This window comes from Falco peregrinus, chromosome 5 (assembly GCF_023634155.1).
Source record: "Falco peregrinus isolate bFalPer1 chromosome 5, bFalPer1.pri, whole genome shotgun sequence".
Taxonomy (NCBI): domain Eukaryota; kingdom Metazoa; phylum Chordata; class Aves; order Falconiformes; family Falconidae; genus Falco; species Falco peregrinus.
This window is the reverse complement of record NC_073725.1, coordinates 69,974,042-69,993,949: the sequence shown is the minus strand read 5'-3', so window position 1 is coordinate 69,993,949 and position 19,908 is coordinate 69,974,042. Positions and strand designations below refer to the sequence as shown.

General features: G+C 42.2%; 1 protein-coding gene across 1 annotated transcript in view; it reads left to right on the top strand.

The window, feature by feature from the left end:
• Positions 1-19,908, top strand: part of ELL (elongation factor for RNA polymerase II) — a 53,925-nt gene that overhangs the window by 20,752 nt on the left and 13,265 nt on the right. The window contains exons 2-6 of the mRNA XM_055804798.1: positions 5,954-6,001; positions 11,372-11,493; positions 11,786-11,949; positions 14,906-15,159; positions 18,223-18,347. Coding sequence (XP_055660773.1) covers positions 5,954-6,001; positions 11,372-11,493; positions 11,786-11,949; positions 14,906-15,159; positions 18,223-18,347 — 713 coding nt within the window. The remainder of the gene's footprint in view (positions 1-5,953; positions 6,002-11,371; positions 11,494-11,785; positions 11,950-14,905; positions 15,160-18,222; positions 18,348-19,908) is intronic.

Genomic DNA, 19,908 nt, shown 5'->3' with positions numbered 1-19,908 from the left:
AATTTATTACCATTCAAATTAGCAAAACTCCTTCCCACACCCACACACACCCCCCGCCCCCCCCATCCCGCCCTTCTTCCTGGGCTTAGCTTGATTCCTGATTTCTCTACCTCTTGAGTGGTACAAGGGAACGGGCAGTGGGGTTTACAGTCATCATACATTGTCTGCTGCTTTTTCCCCCTCAGGGGGAGGGATCCTCATGCTTTTCCCCGGCCCCAGCCTGGGCTCCTCCCCACGGGGCCACAGGTCCTGCCGGGAGCCGCTCCAGTGTGGGCTGCCCACAGGTCGCAGCCCCCTGCCCCGGCATGGGGTCCTGCCTGGGCTGTGGGGGGATCTGCTCCCCCGTGGGCTCCATGGGCTGGGGGCACAGCCTGCCTCGCCCGGGGGACTTCCCCGCAGGCTGCTGGGGAACCTCTGCTCCGGTGCCTGGAGCCCCCCCAGCCCTCCTTCCTCACTGACCTGGGTGCCTGCAGAGCTGCTGCTCTCGCATATTCTCCCTCCTCTCTTGCACTGTTGCAGGTTTTTTCCCCTTCTTAATACTCTATCCCAGAGGCACTTCCACCATTGCTGATGGGCTCATCCTTGGCCAGCAACGGGTCTATCTGGAGCCGGCTGGCATTGGCTCCATTGGACATGGGGGCAGCTTCTGGCATCATTTCACAGAAGCCACCCCTGTTAGCTCCCTGCCACCAAACCCTTGCCACACAAACCCAGTACATTGTGACATAAAAAAAGAATCTTCAGGAGGCTTTTTACTGTTGTCTTTCTGCTAGGAGGTAAATATAAGCCTTGAAATAGTGGAGTGTCTTGGGAGAAGTCTTTTCTCTCTACCCAATATACAGTGGTTCTCCCTTGGGTCAGCTTTGGCTAATTGACTGCTGGCAAACTTCACACAGAGTCACTTGAAGTTGTGGGTATATTCAAAGATATTTATTTCCCCTGGGATTTATAGATCTTGCTACTAATGAACTTGGGGACTCTGAGGTGTCTCTTGTGAGTCTGTCACAATGAGATGCTGGATATATTTGCTTTGGTTTTGGTCTCTGTTTTACTTCAAAAGTCTGCGTGGTGTGTTTAAAAGGAAAATGGAAGTGGAAATGTAAATCATTAAGTTCTCTTCAGGTCTGCGGGATGCCTTTTCTCAAGCATCTAGGTCTGCTCAAACCTCCTGGATTGGGATCTGACACTTTTTTTTATCATTCTTTGCCCAGTTGTGTCGAGGAGCCAGGGGGAATATGCTTATATTTGGACTGCGCTGCGTGGGCAAAAGAAACATAAGCTAGTCATAACCAAAGAATTAAGAGGAACTTTGGGGTATTAGTGAGTCTGAAATTTATGAATTTTAAGTGATTTCTGTTTGTTCTCATGTTTTTTCACTGGTTTCTGAGGTGCAGCAGCAGCAGGTTTACCTGGCTGGAATTGCATGTGACAGTTCAAAATGTCCTGTTAATGCCAGTCTTGGGGTTACCATGACTTTGTAGTTTCTCTGTGTATTTATTGGAATTCTTGCTACTAATTTTAAATGTTTGCAAGAATCTTTAAATTCTGAAAATAATTCCCTTGTTCCAACATAAATAAGGATAAGCTTTCATTTGCTTTGCTCGGCATTTGTGACTCTTAACATTCAAGAAAACAGACAAATACACCGATACTAAGTATAGGCAAATATTTTCCATATAACACTGTCTCCAGTATAAATTCCAGTAAATGCATAACAAAACTTCTCGAAACAACGTATTCTTTAATTATCTGTATTTCCCTGAAGAAATGGGGAAGTTTCAAATCGGTTATTTGACAGATTTCAAATGTCCTTTCTAGTCCTGTGTAGGAATATTCCCTCCAGTTTTAACTCTAAATAATTTTTAAAGCCTCTTGCCAGCTTTGATTATACCCGATAAAGTTTTTTATTAGTTTTACATTCAGTTCTTGCGTGTTTTATTGACACTTTCTTGTTCCTCCTACTCTTCACTCAAGCTTCCATGTGCCAGATCTGGAGTATTTAAGTGCGAGGAACTGTTTGCACATTGCCACAGTCTCTGTGAGTTTTCAGAGTACGTATTAAGTGTTTAGCTTCCCCAGGCTAGAGGAGAGCTAATGAGGATGAAGATGAGCATAATACCATGCTAATAAAAGACAAATGTTTTGTGGGAGCTTTGTGGATGAGTTTTTGGTTTAATCTTGTGATTTCCAAAATAATCTGATGGTATCTGGAGGACTGTCTGACCAAAAGCGCTTGGGTCTGTGGCACTTGATTTGTGTTGACATCCCAGGAGCCTAGCTTTAGTGTTTGAAAGCTTGCTGCTTTATTTCTCCACTGTACCCAAAGAATACACAGCAGGAGCTATGGAAGGCAGTGAACTGGGCACAGAAGCATGGAAATGCACCTTCCAGATAGTAAGCAATTGAATTACTAAGAAGTAAATGGTGGGTTGTCGTCACCTGACATAACTGGGGTCTGTCTGCAAGTTGGGTAGATCTTGGAGAAGTACAACCGCATGTTTGCAGTTTGGATGTTCTTTTTGGAAGTTATTCCTGTAGAGCTGTAGGACATCGGTGAGTTTGACTGCATGAAGGACTCTCCAGTTTGTTAAAACGGTTCATTTTCTCTTAGGGTAAGATGGGAGGAAGCTTGACGCGTTTTCTTAAAAGATTCATTGTAGAAACTAGCAAATAGGGAAGAAGTTGTAATGATTTGCTAACCTTTCAGTCCTGCGTCAGGAAGCCTTTTGAAACAATAGCGAGCACAGAGCAGACGTAATTAATGTCTTAGGTGTGTTTAAAGGGGCTTTGCTTGCTCTCAGTGTATGCATAGCTTAGAAATTTGTTATTTTTCCATGACATCGCTTGTTCTCTGGCCCCATGCATCCCAGCAATCATGCTCATTCATGCTTGGACCTCTTCAACAGCGCTGTCACCATTATGGATGAGTGTGTTAACTGTAGAGGAGAACATCTGGTACCTGGCAGCAGCAGAAAGTTGGTTGGGCTGACAGGCAACTGCTTTAAAATACTTGAACTGTTGTTTTCTTGCTTAGAGCTTTGCCTTTATCTAAATCAGCTTCCAGTAGCTATTCTTAAATATCGTGAACCTTGTGGAAGAGCAAAGCTACAATTTGTTAGCTGGAAGATAAGGCTGTGCAGGGGGCCAGTTGCTTGGACAGATCTGTCTTGTTTTGTCTCTTAATTGGACACAAAGGTGAGGTTTCATCAGCATCCTTGGTTTACCAAAGATTACTGAACCCTGTAAGCTGGTGTAGTCTGGAGAAGGCAGACTTGTACCCACAGCAGTACCACCAAGCAGATGACTTCTTTTAGTTAAAAGGGAAGACCTTTTTCCCACTAAAGGTGGATGGGATGGCATTTCCAGGGAACTGTAAGGAAGGAGGTACACTGTCTTGGTATCACTGAGGAAGAATCAGGTGACTCTTTAGAAGATGACGGAAGGATTTTGGAAATGGTAGCAAGAACCCCTTAAAACTGGGGTTTGTCCATACGAGAACATTCAAGAAAGCTAATCCAAATGAACTGAAGATATAAATTGAAACGTGGTTTTAACTTGGTTTAGCTTAATTCATCTGTTTGCTTTTATTCTGAATGAAGGTGTCCATGCAAGGACTTAAGTTCATATCCTTAATCAGGTTAGGGTGTGCGTGTGTGTTTTTCCATGAGCATTCTCAGATGACCTGTAGCCAAGGAATTGGGCATCAGCAGAAGGGAAGCGATGCCTGTATCAGTGCAGGGATGGGGTTGCTGAGATGCCAGGAGCCTTCCCCTTCTCTCCCTAAAAGGGGAACTTGGTGCAACAACTTTCCAATACACAGCTCTTCCTCTGTGATCCCTTCTGCGGAGTGGCAAGGAGTCGCAATACTGATATTCCTACACAGCAGATCACAAACACCAGCATCCCCGAGGCACGGACAACTCCGGAGCCTAGAAATGCTGTATTTTGGGGCTTTAAGGAGATAAAGCTAACGTTTGCCATTTAACTTGTGTGAACACTCATTTTTGAGTTTCAGATTACACATTTAACTTCAAACCATTTTATATGTAGATTAGGGAATAAATTCTGTAATTAAAGCTTGTCCTGATTTGTGTAACAGTACTTTTGTATTGTTACTGCCTTGTTACTCTACTTATGCGCTTCATATTACCTTTCTATTCCACTTAACTGATTTTCCAGAATTAATTGCAGAACTTCACAAATCTGTAACTAGCTGGACAAGATCCGCACTGAGATATTTTTTATCCAGATTTTTCTAATGTTTCAAATGCTTGTTTGCTCAAGTATGTTTGTATGAATTTCTGGACACATTGCACAGTACACGCTGACACCGTGAACAAAAAGCTGGCCAGTCTGTCTATGAACAGTGTGCTGTGGTATGCAGTGTCGTGGCACTCAAGGAATTCAGTGATCTCTGTACGAAGAGCAAGATGTTGTTTATTGTTTCTTTATAAAGGTTGTTTCAGGTCTATAAAACTTGCTATACAACACAAAGTGAGTGCTGTCAGCTTCAAGTATAGTCTTGCTTTACTCACCATCATAAATATCTTGTAACAATCTAGGGTGTGATGCAGATCTGTTAAATCTTAGCGGATGAGCTCTTAAAAGGCTCTGAAGACTGTCTTAGGATGAGCTTATTCGTCTGTGCTAGAAGGATATTTTTTTGCTAGTGATTTTTTTTTTTTTGTCAGTGTCAGCGTATTGTGGCTTAGATTCTTCACTCCTGGGCTGAAAGCATTTGGAAAGGTTTTATGAGAGATGATAAACGTAATGGGCTTTTAAGCTGTTAACTCTTTTGCTGCTAAATGTAAATGTGTGTTTCTGTAATCCTGTGGAAGTCGACGAGATTCTCTTACAACACCGGGAGATGTGAGCGCTGTGATACAAAAAAGGACAACACAAATGCACCGTTTGGACTTTGTCTCCTAAACTCTTCTTGGCATTTTTTCCATGGAAATGTGTCTTCTCATATATGTGGCAATGTGTTTGCTTCTAAATGATGTTTCAACCTATTTGTAAACTCTTCTGTCCCTTTGGAAGGCTTCCCAATGGGATCCCACATGCAGCATGGTTTCCTACCCCGTGGAGCACAACTCCTGTGCTGCTGGAGGGTGTCTCCTACTGTGCCTTAGGAAATAAAACTAATAAAGCAATAATTCTCCTGAAATTTAAGGTTTTCTTTAAACCTTAGCGTGGTTTGGCTTGCGTATGTTATTTCTTTCCCTATAATTGAGACCTCAGGTGAGAGTTTTAATTTAAAAGCCTTTGTGATCTTTGTAAAATCGCAGCAAAGCAAGAAGTGCGATTGCAGTGCAAAAAAGGCTGAAATTCAGTGGTGTTTCTGTCTTGAGCAGACTTAAAGGGTTTTGGAGCTAGCAGGAGGAGGACTTCTTGAAATGTAAGCAAATTGGTATGGAGGAAGAGGCTGATTGTTGAAATGGGCAACGTAACAACAGTATTTTGCAATGAAGTTGCAGTTTGCTTTCCCAATGGATTGCCAGCTTTCTACTGGAAAAAATTCGCTTAGTGTGTTCTCAGGCCTAGAATTGTAATAAATTTTCCCCTCAAATATCCACTGTTGAACTCAGAACTTACATAAGCACCGAAGATACACAGTTAAGCTATTCCGTGCCTGAAATGTGGTTTAGGGGTCAGGAAGGAACTAAGCGTAGCCCATCTGGGTATTATCTTGGAGCTGTTCTTTTTCTGAAATAAGGGTACCACCGGTGACATTACAGTTCTATCTGTTTTCAGGTACAAATCGCTGTTCCAGGAGTTCTTGTATTTTCTTGATTGGAATTCTGTGTACTTCCCTAAACCCTTTTCCTTAAAAAAAAAAAGTATAGGTGAAAAATTAAGGAAAGTATTTTTTGGCAGTGAATATTGCAGCTCTAAATTTCTCTAATCTTTTTTTTTTTTTTTCTTCTCCCCCCCCCCCAACTTGTTTTTGTAGGATACTGTGACATCAAAACCGGTAATCCAGTTTCAAGGAAGCCAAGGGGTAAGTTTGTATGTGGGTTGCCTTGGAAAGTTCTTTACTGGCTTATACAATTAATCCGAGTAAGTTATTTGTTCTGTATGTCCATCCTATTCCAGTTTAAGGAATGATGCTCTTATTTCTGAGTGATATGAAGTTCAGATTAGTCCAGAAAAGAAGTGTTTGCTCATCCATCATCTCTAAGAACTGCCCCTGCCCCCCCCCCCCGCCCCTTTTCTTTTCTAACCTCTGTAAATCCATAGCACCAGTAGTGTTGCTGGTGCTGGAATTTAGTTTTAAAAGGCCATGCTGTCGGGTAGGACAAGGAAGTGGGAAGTTCACGGATGGCAGTACGGTGGTAGGTGTGGCAATCCATGGAAACCTCGCCTGTGTCCTGAGGAAACGCCATGCTGAGCCTTGTAAATTTGATGCAAGACTTTATGGGTAGCAATTATTTGCTGTAGCAGTGCTTGGAGGCCGCTGAGAGCGTGCTGAAGCTTTATTTAATAGGCAGCTCTAAACAGCTAGGCAGTTTCTGGGAGTACCAAGAGTTTCTTACATTTAGGAGTTTTACTACTTCTGTTCTGATGCCTGAACTCCTCCAAGATATTTATAGACGTTTGAAACAGTCTGTCATGCCAGTTCCTAACAACGTTGAGATTTAATTGGTAGTGTTTCTGGTAAAGTAACGCAACTCTTCAGTGAACCTTAACAATGTCATTTATATCTTTTACATACAAAATGGCATGTGTTTAACTTTGGTGCTCTGCATAAGGAAGGGGAATTTTTTTTTTAAGGATCTGAACTCAACTGTAAATAACTTATTTTTTGTGGTGGCACAACAAAACTTTCAAAAAGGCTTGAATTAAGTAGGCATTAGTCTAGCACATTTCTCCTTGCCCACATTTTACCATGCAATATTAGTCTTATGAATAGTACATGGTTCTCTAACAAAGTGTAGCAGGAAAGACATGATTGTTATCATAAGTTAAGAAGAAAAATACAAACCTTTTTGTCCAGGGAAATAAAGAAAGGAGCAATTTCCAGGTTTTTTACTTTGTTTACAATTAAACTTCCCAGAAAGCTCAGTGTGAAAGCTTAAATAAAAATCTGCAATTGAAGTCTGGCAAAATTAGAAGTGTGTGACAAGGAAAACTTTTTAAGAGTGCATGATTTGTTAATTACATGAGCAGACAGCTTTGCATGTAATAAAGAAGCTAAAAAGACTGCAGATGCTTTCCTTTCCCTTTGTAGAGCACCTTGCGAGGCTCAACACCTAACTTTTCCTGTAAAGCTGCTTAAGTCATAGAAGTGCTTCTTCTCTTACTTAATCTTCTTCCTGGAAGGAAATGTAGCAAAATCAATCTAAGCAGCTTAAAAAGCTCCACTGCGCTCAGCCTTTGCGCTCTCCTTGTAGCGGGTTTCACACAGATCAGATACGGACCCGAGCATTCTCAGGTTAACCAAAAGAGAACCTATTTTACAATTATGCAGTTTCTTATAATGCTTAAAAATAATTTCAAATTATGCAGTTCCTTATTAAAAGTAAATACTTAATGCACTTAATTGTATTTGAGCCCGTAACTTCCAGAGAAGAGTTTTTGGTGAAAGAGCTGCCGGTCACCTGGAGTTGTGGTGGGGGTTGAATGGAAAAGGAGCAAAGCAGCGCGATTGTGCCTGATGTTGCCATGTAAAGAGCAAAGCGCTGAGCCCTGCACAGTGTGAGCAGTGCTGGGGCGTTGCGGGTGGAAGGAGGATGTTGGCAGCACAGAGCTGACCTCTGCTTGCCTCGTTTTCAGCAGTTTAATTAATTGCACTGTCAAGTAAAGGCCAAAGGTAGAGCTTTGAAGAAAGCGAGATCCAGTTCAATTGGGGCAGATGGAAGGAGCTCTTTGTCCTTTTATTATTATTTTTACTGGGTATGACAAGAAGCTGGCAGCTGCATAACCATCTGTTTTTAAGTGTAGTATACTCGTATATGTCACAATTATGCCCTGCATTAAGGAATTGACTGCAGGGCTTTAAATTGTTTCTAGTGAGCCTCCTATCAATTGGACTGAAAAGATAATTTCAGTAATTTAATAAAGTTCTCAAGTTCAGATGATGACCTTAAAATGTATTTGTTTAGCTGTCTAGTTTTGGAATACACTTTCTTCCACTATACCTTAATTCCTCAATTTGTTGCCTTCCTATTTTGGTTCCTAGCAAATGTTGCTATGGAGAAGACTTTCCACTGATTTTTGAGGGTGGAAGTTTTTATATGTAGCACAAATGTCAGAGTGCGATTTAAAGCAGTGTCCAGTGACAGGAGATTTTAATAGCGTGGCTTCTCCGTGTAAGTATCCCTCTCGCAGGAAGGAAGAGCTTAAAGTACTTGAGTAGACTCAGAGAGGCAGGACATAAAATAAGAGTTGAACACAAACTGCTGCTTCCTTAATTTAATTCTCTAGAAGCCTTTAAATTACTGTGTCCATGTCATCTTTTACCTATTCCCAGTGTTAGTTTAATAAATGCTGTCAAGGATGCTCTCAGCTTCTAATACAGTGAAAAAACCTCCCTTCATATTTAATGCTCTTAATTAAGTAGAGAAGGGAATTGGCCAGGAATAAAACACGGGGTCGGCAAGGTGGCAGCTCTGTTGGCCAGATGCTGAAGGAGGATGTCAGTGGTTCTAGCCCAAAACAAACCAGGCGTTTTGGTGGCAGGGGACAAAACCCTCCTGGATCGATCCTGGTCTGGATTGGATCTCACAAGAGTTTTTATAAACTATGGGCTGTAAATGATCTTTGCCTTGGGATGTGTTTCTTTATAGCGATGCTAGTTTTGTTGATTACACTGTAATAATCAGAATTTCAATAGTAGTAACTAGGTCGTAATTAGCAGAGTGTTAATCTGCTTTGAGATGCTGACGTGGGACTATCTGGACATTCCTTAAGAGCAGTACCTGTTTGTTAGTTTTTCATCAAGAACTGGATTTTCTTAGATAGTTTTGTAAGTTTATATGGAGTCTTGAGCATTTTGCTCATTTCAATGTGCATGTAAATTTTAAGTTTAAGAGCTTGAGTACCAAAGCATTACAAACCGTGGTAGCTGATAACTGTATAAGAAAGGCTGAAGATTATTCTATTTTGGTAAAAGCATGTGCAGAATTAGAGCTTAGGCTGGGTCAAATTTGCAGGTGCTTACTGGGCCGGGAGCAGAGTTGGGGGGAGTGGGGAAGAACTGAACTGGGGAAAATACCAACCACCTTCAGGTGCCAGCTAGATGTAAGTGCGTGCAGCTTTCTTAAATATGACTGTTAGGAACAAAACGTCTTAACTTACATGATTGGAAAATACGACGTTTCCCCCTGTTTCTTGGGATGAACTCAGGCTGGTATTAATAGAGGAAGGTGAAATTGCCATTCAGAATGAGCTGTACACAGATGAACATCACTTGAAAGAGAAAAAACAGAAGTCACATCTGTACTGAGCTATTTTTAAGTGTCTATGGTTACTGGTGTAATACTCAACACCAAAATTAGGGCTCCCTCAAAGCAGTTACCATGCTGATTTGGTGGCTTGAGAAACCTTCTGTTTCGGCTAAAAATAATTCCTAGATAACGGCCAGTTTGCATATGCTAAACTTCAGTACTGGAACGAGCAACACAATGCTGAATTGACTCTCTCACTCCTGCCTCATTTTACCTCCTTTGCAGAAGGTGCAGAAAATACAAAAATGCCACATCTGGGGCTCTCGGGGCAGTCTTTTTTTACAATGGTAAATCAGAAGCTGGAAGAAAGTTATTTTAGTGTGTGAACATGTTGTTTGGTTACATCCTCCAGGTTTTATTGTACAAACCCACCGCGGGCAGCCCAACGAAGGGTGCTAGAAGCTGAACAACCCCTTCGCATTTACCTTTGTGCCCCGTTTCCAGCAAATTTCCCTTAGTGGGTGAACAGTGCCAACTGCGAAATACCCACAATCTGCTGTTTACATAACTTTGACTTTGTGCATATTCTCAGCTCGCTTGTAAAGCAAAAGAGAATTTTATTTGTTCTGGATGGGTGGGGGCAGAGGGTGCCGGGACAGATTAAGGGCTCAAGGCTGTGGTGCGTGTTTGGCAGGGGAGATAACAGGGCTCAGCTGCTGCTGCTGGAAGGTCGGCAGCGCCCGGATGGCCACCAAATCTGCTCCGAGTATTTTTAGATCCGGATCCTGGGACTGCACAGGGGATAACTTGTTCTTCTGGATAAAACATGGCTGGAGTCTGGGTTTCTTGGCTTGCTGTTTCAAAAGAAGGGAAGCCTGTCCTGAGGGCTGGCTGGAGAATAGCTGGGCTCTGCAGAGGGTAAATGGAAAATGCTGCGCTGGCTCAGCTCAGCGCAGGTCACGCAGGCGTTTCTTGCTGCTTCTGAGAACATCCCTGTGGTTTAGCAGAGTGGCACAGATGCACTGGGTTTCCAGGCTGCTGTAGACATCTGAGGTCAAAGGGAAACCACCTAGAAACCCTTCTGTGCCAGCAGTGATGTTTTATGGAGCGCAGTCATATGTGGATGCCACGAGTTGGTTTGCCAGGCGTATATATTTTGTGTGTGTATGTGGCGATCTGGGTAAATATAAATCTGTGTGGTAGAGTGTAGTCTAAAATAGGTTGAAGCTGATGTTCCTTCTGTCTCGTTTTCTGGAAGCCATCTTAATTATCAAATATTGATGTGCTAGTAGAGCTCGGATGCTGAGATTTATGTTGGATCTTGAACGCAGAGGGGAGACAGTTTCCCTTTTGAAAAATGAATGGCTGGGGGGAGAAAAACAATGCAGATCGCTGTAGAGTTGTCTGCAGAGCACACTTAGTGCTTGATTAAATATTTAATTTAGCAGCAGCGTCACACTCTACTGTGAGCCATGAAATCTCGTTATGGAATTATAATCTCTTAAAAAAGAATAAGCATGCTACCTAGTGACCTGGCTTGTACTATGTTTAGTGCTGGATCACTAATTCTAAAGAAACAAGTCTCAAGTGCTTTAAATTGAATATAAACAGTGGTAGCAAGTCTGATTTGAGCCTGAATCAATAAAATTGGGTCAAATTCCTAGAACAAGGTTATTGTGGGCTCCACTTTGAAAAGCAGCAAGCCGCCAGCTCAGATCTCTGTTCTGTTACAGATATAGCTGTCTCTTTAGCTGTTCTTTACATCTGTCTACCTCTGTTACCTTATCTTCTCAGTGCACATAGTTTTTCTGACTTGAATCCTTCTTGAGGCTTCTTGTTCTTCATAGTCTCCTATGCAGTAATCCATATGTTGTGCTTGTAGTGGATTGCAAAATGGCTAAAAGCATAGTGACTGCAGAAAAATTGAATTTTGTGTTAGTGTGGGCTACCCAAGTGACCAATATTTTTCTCCTTACAAACAGCACATCGCAATTCCAAGGCCTGATCGACCTACGGAAGTGCGGACTTTCACATTTTATCTTTCAAATATTGGCAAGGACAGCCCCCAAGGGAGTTTTGACTGTATCCAGCAGTATGTATCTAGGTGAGTGGTACATCAAAAGCAAATCTTGCCTTCCCCCCTCGCTCCTTATCTGCTGTAGAATCTTTTCCCTAACAAATGGGAACAAAACTTAGTAAGTGTTCTTTCTTTTTAGTCTTTCTGATCTGTTTGTGTGTATGCTTGGGTAAGGAGGCACTCACAGAAGAATCTGTTTACCTCTCAGCTTCTTTCTGTCCCTTCCTATCATAATGCAACCGCAATTATTCACCAGTGACAGAGATGTGCCCATTTGCAGTGCTGGGAGTATCCTTTTCCATTGCATTTTATTTTGCAGCAATGGCAATATCCATTTGGATTGCCTTGGAAGCATACAGGATAAAATCACCGTGTGCGCTACGGATGATTCCTACCAGAAGGCGAGGCAAAGCATGGCACAGGCAGAGGAGGAGACTCGCAGCCGCAGCGCTATAGTCATTAAACCTGGGGGGAGATACGTCGGTAAGCAGCAACTTGATGTGGGGGTGTCTTCTCGAGCTTCTGGAGTCAAATGCTGGCGTGTTTGCTTGACCATGGGTCTTTAACAAGTACCTGGTAGTTCCTTATGGGTATCTGACTTATTAGGCTGCTGCTACTCTCCTTGTATTGGGACTTCTTCACGGCTTCCATCTTCACCCTAGAACATACGTGGTGGTGTTTGCGTGGCCTCTGAGGGTTGTCCATGTGCAGTCACATCACTCTGGCATTATTTCATATTTGTCATGCGATGACGCTGAGAGCATACTGCTGATCCATCAGAAGTCTGTGCTCCTAGCAAAGTCAGCTAAAACGTACCGCTGCCGTTGTCACACATCTGGTGTGTGCCCGCGCTTCAGACCACAGCATGCAACATCTAGGATGCAGATAGCAGGGCCCTGTGTTAATAAACAAAGAGACTAATGCAGTCGCTGACTTGCAGCCTTAAACAAACCATCTTATTGTGACACCAAAAGGGAGAATCTTAGGGGAGGAAATAAAACTGTGGCAAATTATCAGCAGGCTCCAGAAGGAGCCTGCAGAGACCTAGCTTTGCGCCCAGGTCCCTGCTTAACCTCAGTCTGGTACACCAACTTAGGGCACAAATCCTAACCAGACAGCAGAGTTTTGGGGTTTTTTTTGTTGTTTTGTTTCTTTGAGCCAGCTGTTTTTTCTGCAACCTATGTGATCTGTAGCCAGTCTCTTCTCAGAGGATGTCTGTGATGAGAATGGTGAGTTGCAAAATGTAGAACTGACCCTGACTCATTGTTTTACCAGCCAAGTGCTCAAAGCTGAGAAATAAGATAGTAATCAGGAAGGAAATGCATTGATTTCCTGTAGACTAGAAGATTATTTTGTTTAGCTTATATTTGAGAACATTACAGTAAGTGGATGAAGTTGTTGGGCTTGTGAGGGAGAAGATTTTTCCAAGCAAATTGCTTCCCGGAAAGAAAGAGTGAAACTTTTTTGATTTTAAAAATACTCTTGCTGAAACATTTGCCTCTCTGAAATGGAGGTTCAGCCATGGAAAAAGCAGTTCAGTGGAGTGCATGCTGCATATGTAAGGTGTCAGTGTTTTAAGACGGGAGGAAAGCATTGGTCCAAGGAGGAAGAGCCTGGGCAAGGACAGTCCTCTTGTGGGATATGCACGTATTTGGTGTGCCAGCACCATCAGCTGATTCACTTGCAGGCTAGTCTGGAGGGAGAAGCCTGGCTCTCACATTTCCATGAGAACACGGAGCTCAGCACTTAAACGTCAGTGGAGTCATTCCAGGCAGCTCAGATGTGGAAGAACTTATATAAAATGTTGAAACTAGAGATCAACAGAACAGTATAGGTGTAAACTAACACAATCAAACATATATGTAAATAGATGGCTGATATGTCTGCGGGGGTGTGTGTGTGTGTGCTCATCTATACACTAAATGTGTGTGTATACATATATATATGCACACATATGAATATTTTAAAAGACTTTGTGCTCTGGCTTAACTTAGTTTTTTCTTTTCCTATCATTGCGCATTTTGGCTCCAGCCTTAAGTGGAAATGTCCCAATGTGTTTTGCTGTTCATGACCTGGCAAGAGTTAAGGGAGTTCTAGAAAGCTGACGAATCTTCTCTTGTCTTGTTTCTGGAAACGAAGTCCAGTTGACCTCTGAATTTTGGGATATTTAACGTGTGAATTGTTGTTTTTCTCCCTCTCTTCTTAACTCAGCCCTGCGGACGATGGGTAGCACTTGCATCAGCATGGTGCGTAATAAAAAGCCAGGAAATGGGGACTCAGTTACGCAATCTATGTTTCAGTAAAATAAACACTGCAGACAATCACCAGTATCTTCAGATGACTCAGTTGAAAACGTTGCTTCCTAGCAGCAGGGAATTGCCATGCTGAAATAAACCTCCAAAATTCTTGCAGTAAATGCTGGATATTGTTTGTCCTAGTGAAGGTCACTTTCTTGAACTGAAGTGATTATTGATTGCATCTCCATATTTTAGACTTTGGAACATAGACATTTTCTTTTCTTGAATTGCTGGTTTTGCCTTTGGTTGCAGGAACCTGACTTTGACCTGTTTCTGTATTCAAAATAGTAAAATTCTTTGATTTGCACTTTAGTAAGTGATGTGGGACTTGTGTGAGGATTCTAGTTAAAGCTGTTTTTCAGTAGGAATGGGAAAAATGAATTCTTGTATAATGCAGTCAGAAACTAAGAACCACATTTGGGACAGAGTTGGGGAAGCTGCCTCTGAGGGCTTGAGATGAACTTTTGAGACAGCTTTGTGTTCTCACGTATACGTAAATGAAATTGGAGGGCAAAGCAGTTACCACTACAATGTAGAAGGGGTTATTCTGTTGGAATAGACGGCACACTAATGAATAGGCTAATGTATCAGTGTTAGACCCCATTCATGTGGCTGTGTTTGGCGGGGGGAAGGGAGGTGGACCCAGCCCCATAAAGTTCCTATTGTTCTAAAAGCAGAAACATCTGCTGGAGTAGCGTTTTTGCTGAGATCAGCAGCAGGGAGCCGCTCGTTGACCAGTTCTGGTCTTTCCACTCCATATTTCGACTCTTCTACATAATAATGCAGAATTTTCTTCTCATAGGGAGGGAAAATGGTTAGATTAACCGTGGGGATGCATGCACTTGGGATAAATGAAAAGCTGGCAGACAAAGAGAGCTTTATGTAAGCCTGTGGCCAATAATACTCAGGTTTCCAGAGCTTGGTGTTGCTGTTTACTTGTTACAAGCTTGTCACAAATCATAAAACTCACGGGATACTCATTCCAGCAGCGTATCGGAATGGATGGGGTGTGCTGGTTGTGTTTGTCCTTCGTTGTCATCTTCTGGCACTTCAGATGGTGTGATGAACTCCATATACGTGTTGACAGACCACTGGCCTTTGCAAGGTGACTGCTGCAGTTCACTATTCTCATCTCATTTTAGGCAAAAAGGTTCAGGTGCGTAAACCTGCACCAGGAGCTTCCGATGCTGTTCCCTCCAGGAAGCGCCCAACGCCAGTCAACCTTGCCAGTGCAATAAAGAGAGGCAATAGTGCGATTTCTCAGAGACCCTTCAAAGATAGGGTTGTGCACTTACTGGCACTAAAGCCTTATAAGAAACCTGAACTTATTCTCAGATTGCAGAAGGATGGACTTTCTCAGCAGGACAAGGATTTGCTGGACAACCTTCTGCAACAGGTTTGTACTCTGATGAAGGCAACAACTTAGGTAAAGGGAAACGTCTTCTCAGAATGGTCGTGCCTTCGGTACGGGTCTGAACGTAACCTGTGTATCTCGGAGCTGCAGCTGAATGTTTCTCTAAAGGCCGTGTGTGACCAAAGTTTGCAATTCACGTTACTATTTTACTAGAGATAGTAGAAGCCTCTCGTGTATACGCCTCAGTTTAGGTGTATGCAACTAAGCTGTATGATTTTAGTTCACCAGATCAGGCACTTAAGAGGAACGCTTCTGGTTGCTCCTGGGGAGGATCCTCTAACAGAGGATCTACGAGCTCATTGATTTGTTATAACCTGTGAATCTATTCTGCATACTTTTTATTAACATGGACATAAAGCAACACGTTCTGTATTGGTCCATATAATGTTTCCTTTGTGAAGGAAAAAATAATGTCCCTCTCCACTAAGCTGTATGTCGTCTTAGGATTGTTCAGACCCATGCCTTTCCTGCTTGGAAGTGCAACTGGTTAGGTGTGAAGATCATGCAGCTTCTTGCAAAGCATATTATTTGTATGTCAAGTGTGAAAGCTGTCTCCGAGCTGAATCAGTTCTTAACACTTCAAGTCATGTTGAAGGTGCCATTTTAGGAATTGCAGTAAATACCTTTATTGCTCTTGCAGCGCAAAACATATCATGGATGTTTATTTAAATGCTGCAGCTGCCCTCTTCTGTATTGGATTATTTATTTTTTTTACTCCTTTCCATAGCTGAAAAGAATGAGAAGCAAGGAGTTAGTTTGCCCAAGGGCATGGGACAGATCATATTGAAAATAGAGTTATTGCTGGCACAACTTGCTCTTTCCCTGGATTTTAATCCTGTAGCCCTTAGTTTTCCAGCAGTGCTAGAATTCTTTTGAGCATCCTTTCAAATGCTATAAATGTGTATCAATACTAGAAATCCTGTTTCTGATAGTCACCTTTTATTGATGCTCTCCCAAACCCCTAGCAGGCAAGCGGTGTGTTTGGCAGTGTCCACAGTGTCAGCCCGATTGGGCTAAATGGTGATTTGGCTGTAAATGTATTGCTCGTAAACTTAATCTTCTTTCAGCGCTACCAGGGCTCCCATCCACAAGCAGACACAGATAAGCTAAAAATTACAGGCTGCGTTAAAGCTACATGTCTAAATACGTCTAGGTGTGGGTTTCATTGTACTCTTGCATCTCTCGGAGGACTCTGTGTTCCTGCTGGCCTTTTTGCCTCATTTTGCAAGGTTTCTATTTTTGGGAGGCCTGGGGTGGAGCTTGTGGAGTCCCACACTAGCAAAACAAGGAGGTAGCAGCTCTCAGCCTCTGTGCAGAGAAAATTCTTCTGCTTGGGCTACAAGCCTTGCCGAGCAGCATGTCTCCCGCAGCAGGGAGGTGCAGTAACCAGAGAGATTCTCGAAGAGTTTTTGGAAAAGAACCTGGCTTTGCTTTTGTCTCTTGGGCATGTTTATTGGGATCTCTAAATGTAAAACACAGCTCAAATTCTTCTTGTATTTTGGCTCAGGATTTTGGAAAGCTGACAGAACTGAAAGGAAAAACAAAGTGTTTGTCATGTAAACTGATAACTGTGCTTTCTATTTTTTGCTTATCAGGAGAGCTTTGCTGTATTAGTTCTGCAGCTTTTTGCTTTTAAATTCATAGGGGTTTAATATTAGGTCATAGTCACTCTAAAGCAAATGCAGAGGAATTAACAGCATCTTCAGTTAGTTCAAGACTTTCCACTCCTTCACTTGCTTTTCTGAGGCTGTCTTACTGCTGTGTGGATAATAAAAATTCATAAGCACAACCATCTCCTGCATGGGGTGAGCAATGGAGAACACTAATCCTTTAACAGATGCACAGTATCTTCCACTGACTGAATAAAAGCATTTTCAAGTTCCGAGTGTAACAGTTTTCAAACTGAGCGGCTAAAGCAGTGAGTTTGGGACACAGTGGCTGGCTTTGCCAGTTGCTCAGCCTGGCTGTGGGCATAGCATTTGGCACCCGCGCTTCTCTTTTATAAAAACAAATTCTTGGCTTTTTTTCCTTTCTGAACTTGCAGTGTTCTACACATCACCTAAGCTCTTCACAGATACAGTCTTATCGAACATTTCTTAATCGGGGCTTTTTTATTTGTGCTAATATTGTATTTTTCAGATGTGTAACCAGCAGCAAGAAGTTAAATTTTCAGTCAAGCAGTGGAAAGACTGATTAAAGTGGGATAACTCTTAACAAGTTGTTTCCATTCTAATACAATTCTGCTGGTTCCAGCAGTGTTTCCTATCCATGTAGGCACCATGTGGAGTTTTGTGGGGAAACTACACGGCAGAATTAAATAAAATGTCAGAAAGCTTCTGGTGCAAGTGTACCGAGCTAACTGCAGGACATGATTTAGGTGCAGTGCTTTATTGTAAACCCCTGGGTTATAAGCTGGTAATCACAGGTTTTGTTCTTGCCCTGAAGTATGCCTTGGAAAAGTTTTTGATGAAATCCAGCATATGATCCTAATGCACTGAACCGCATGGTGTGGTCTGCAAGCTCCCTGATGCCTTATATATCTGCAAGGCATTCATTCTCCTGGCTGCTCCTTGGGAAGGTAGCTTTCTGTTGCCTGGGCTCCTGGCTTGTTAGTGAAAAATTATCTTCTGGCAATTGTTAACTAAGCTATCACCGCAAGAGTTCCTCTGTCAGCTAATAAACTGCACCATTCTAATTGGACAGGTGTGATAAGTGAACCGCCTGTTTCCATTAGGGTGTATTTCCATAAACTTACATTGTACCATTCCAGGCTACCCAAGCTTAATAATCTGTTTAGATATGACTTTTTCCCAGTAAACTGCATATGCTTTGGAAACACATTATAAATTATTGCAATGACAGGGCAGAAGGAAAGGCGCAGTTTGATTAAATAATCAGGAAATGAAGTATAAAGTCTCTCCTTGTTCTCTGACACTATTAACTGCCCTTAAAGTCTGCTGAGATTTTGCCTGTTGTCTTAGATCTCTTTCATTAGAACAAGTGAGAATTAAACTGATGGTTTTTTGCAAATTACTTTTGTTTCAGGTGGCAAATCTGAGTGCCAAGGACAGCACTTTCACACTGAAAGATTGTGTATACAAAGAAGTGCAGAAGGACTGGCCTGGCTACTCTGAAGGAGATCAGCAGTTGCTGAAGAGGATACTTGTTCGGTAATTATTCCAACTTTGTAATATCATCTGGAGCTTGAAAGTACTGGGCCAGGTCAGTTGGTATAAATCAGGGTAACCGAAGTCACTAGGACTATGGTAAGTTGAGTGTTTGACCTTTTTTTTTTTTTTTTTTAACATAAAAGTAAATCTGTTTGTCATCTAGACAGCTGTAGAAGTTGAGTAAAGTTGAATATCGAAGGGGATGCACTCTTCATGTCATCCTGGTGTGATCATTATATTTTAGTATAATGATTTAAATCATTATACTAAAAGCAAAAAGGATGGGGAAGAGAAACTATTACACTTAAAAGTTAACAGAGTTAACAAGGTGGTTTCAAATCCTGGGAGGTGAGCGGGTTATGGCAAATGTGTCCATTTAATCCTCGCTGTCCAAGGGATACCTGTTCTTATGGTCCCTCATGAAAATAGCCCTTAACAGAGTGAGTCGAGATGATAGCTTGGTCTCTTTTGTTTGCTAAAGGCTTTTTTCCTCTATGGATATATTTCCTTAGGTGAAGCCTCCAAGCTTGGAAGCTTTTGGCTGGCAGGCAGCAGGGAAAGAGAACGTATCTCCCAGGTTTCTGAAGGAGAATTCTGCTCTGAGTGTTTATATTTCCCTCTCTGGGTTTTCAGTGTGTTTGTACTGACTTGGTACAGATTTTGTAATGTAGGTAGAGATTTTACTTGACTTGGTCCTGAGAGCTGTTTTATTGCACTTTTGGTTTAGATCGAGCAGCGCATGCTCGGTTTGAACAGTTTCCATGATTTGAAAGCACAGTGGGCTTGGAGATGAGACTTTGTTAAACCAACAGAAACTTGCACTTAAAGTGCCTTGGCGTGCTAAAGAAAAATCAAGCTCGTTTAAATGGCCTTGATGTTGAGTTGTAATTAAAAGGAAAAATACAACTGCCATGCAATCTTGATGGCTTTCAAAAAGAGTTAACTTCTCCCTGTAGAAAGCAACATTTACTGCTTTTTCTAGAATTGTGGCATTCAGTTATGCAAAGGTCTAAAAATAGACCTTGGAAAGGATGTATTCAACTGTACAAACAAAGACCCGCTCAGCCAGTGCAGGTAATGAGGCTACAAAATGGAAAAAACATGTAGGGTTGAAGACAGTAGAAAAACATTCACAAAAAGGGCACAGGCAGCAGACGCAGGACTTCACATAGTGGCTGTGGTGGTCTGTGTGGTTGCCTGGATCCAGCCTATTGTTAAATGCCCTCTCGGTTTTCAGGTCCGCTTGCCACTCAGTGGTTCGAAGACTGCAATAATTAGCACATCTGCAAATATTAAAACTATATCTAACTGCTCGTGTTAGTCTTGACTCATTTTTCCTCGTGGTGTTAGTGTGTTCTATCCTTCTTTCACCATTGGGGTGAAATGGTTTTCTGCTGTTACAAGAGTCGCTGGACTGAAAGTAGTCATCTTTCATTCACTTTTTTTAAATCCATAATTAACATGTTAGGAGATGTGACAAGGTTGCTCAGGCTAGTCAAACAGCATCCAAAAGCCACTTTCCCTGCCGTGTTTATGGAATATCACTGTTCCCTTCCTGTTT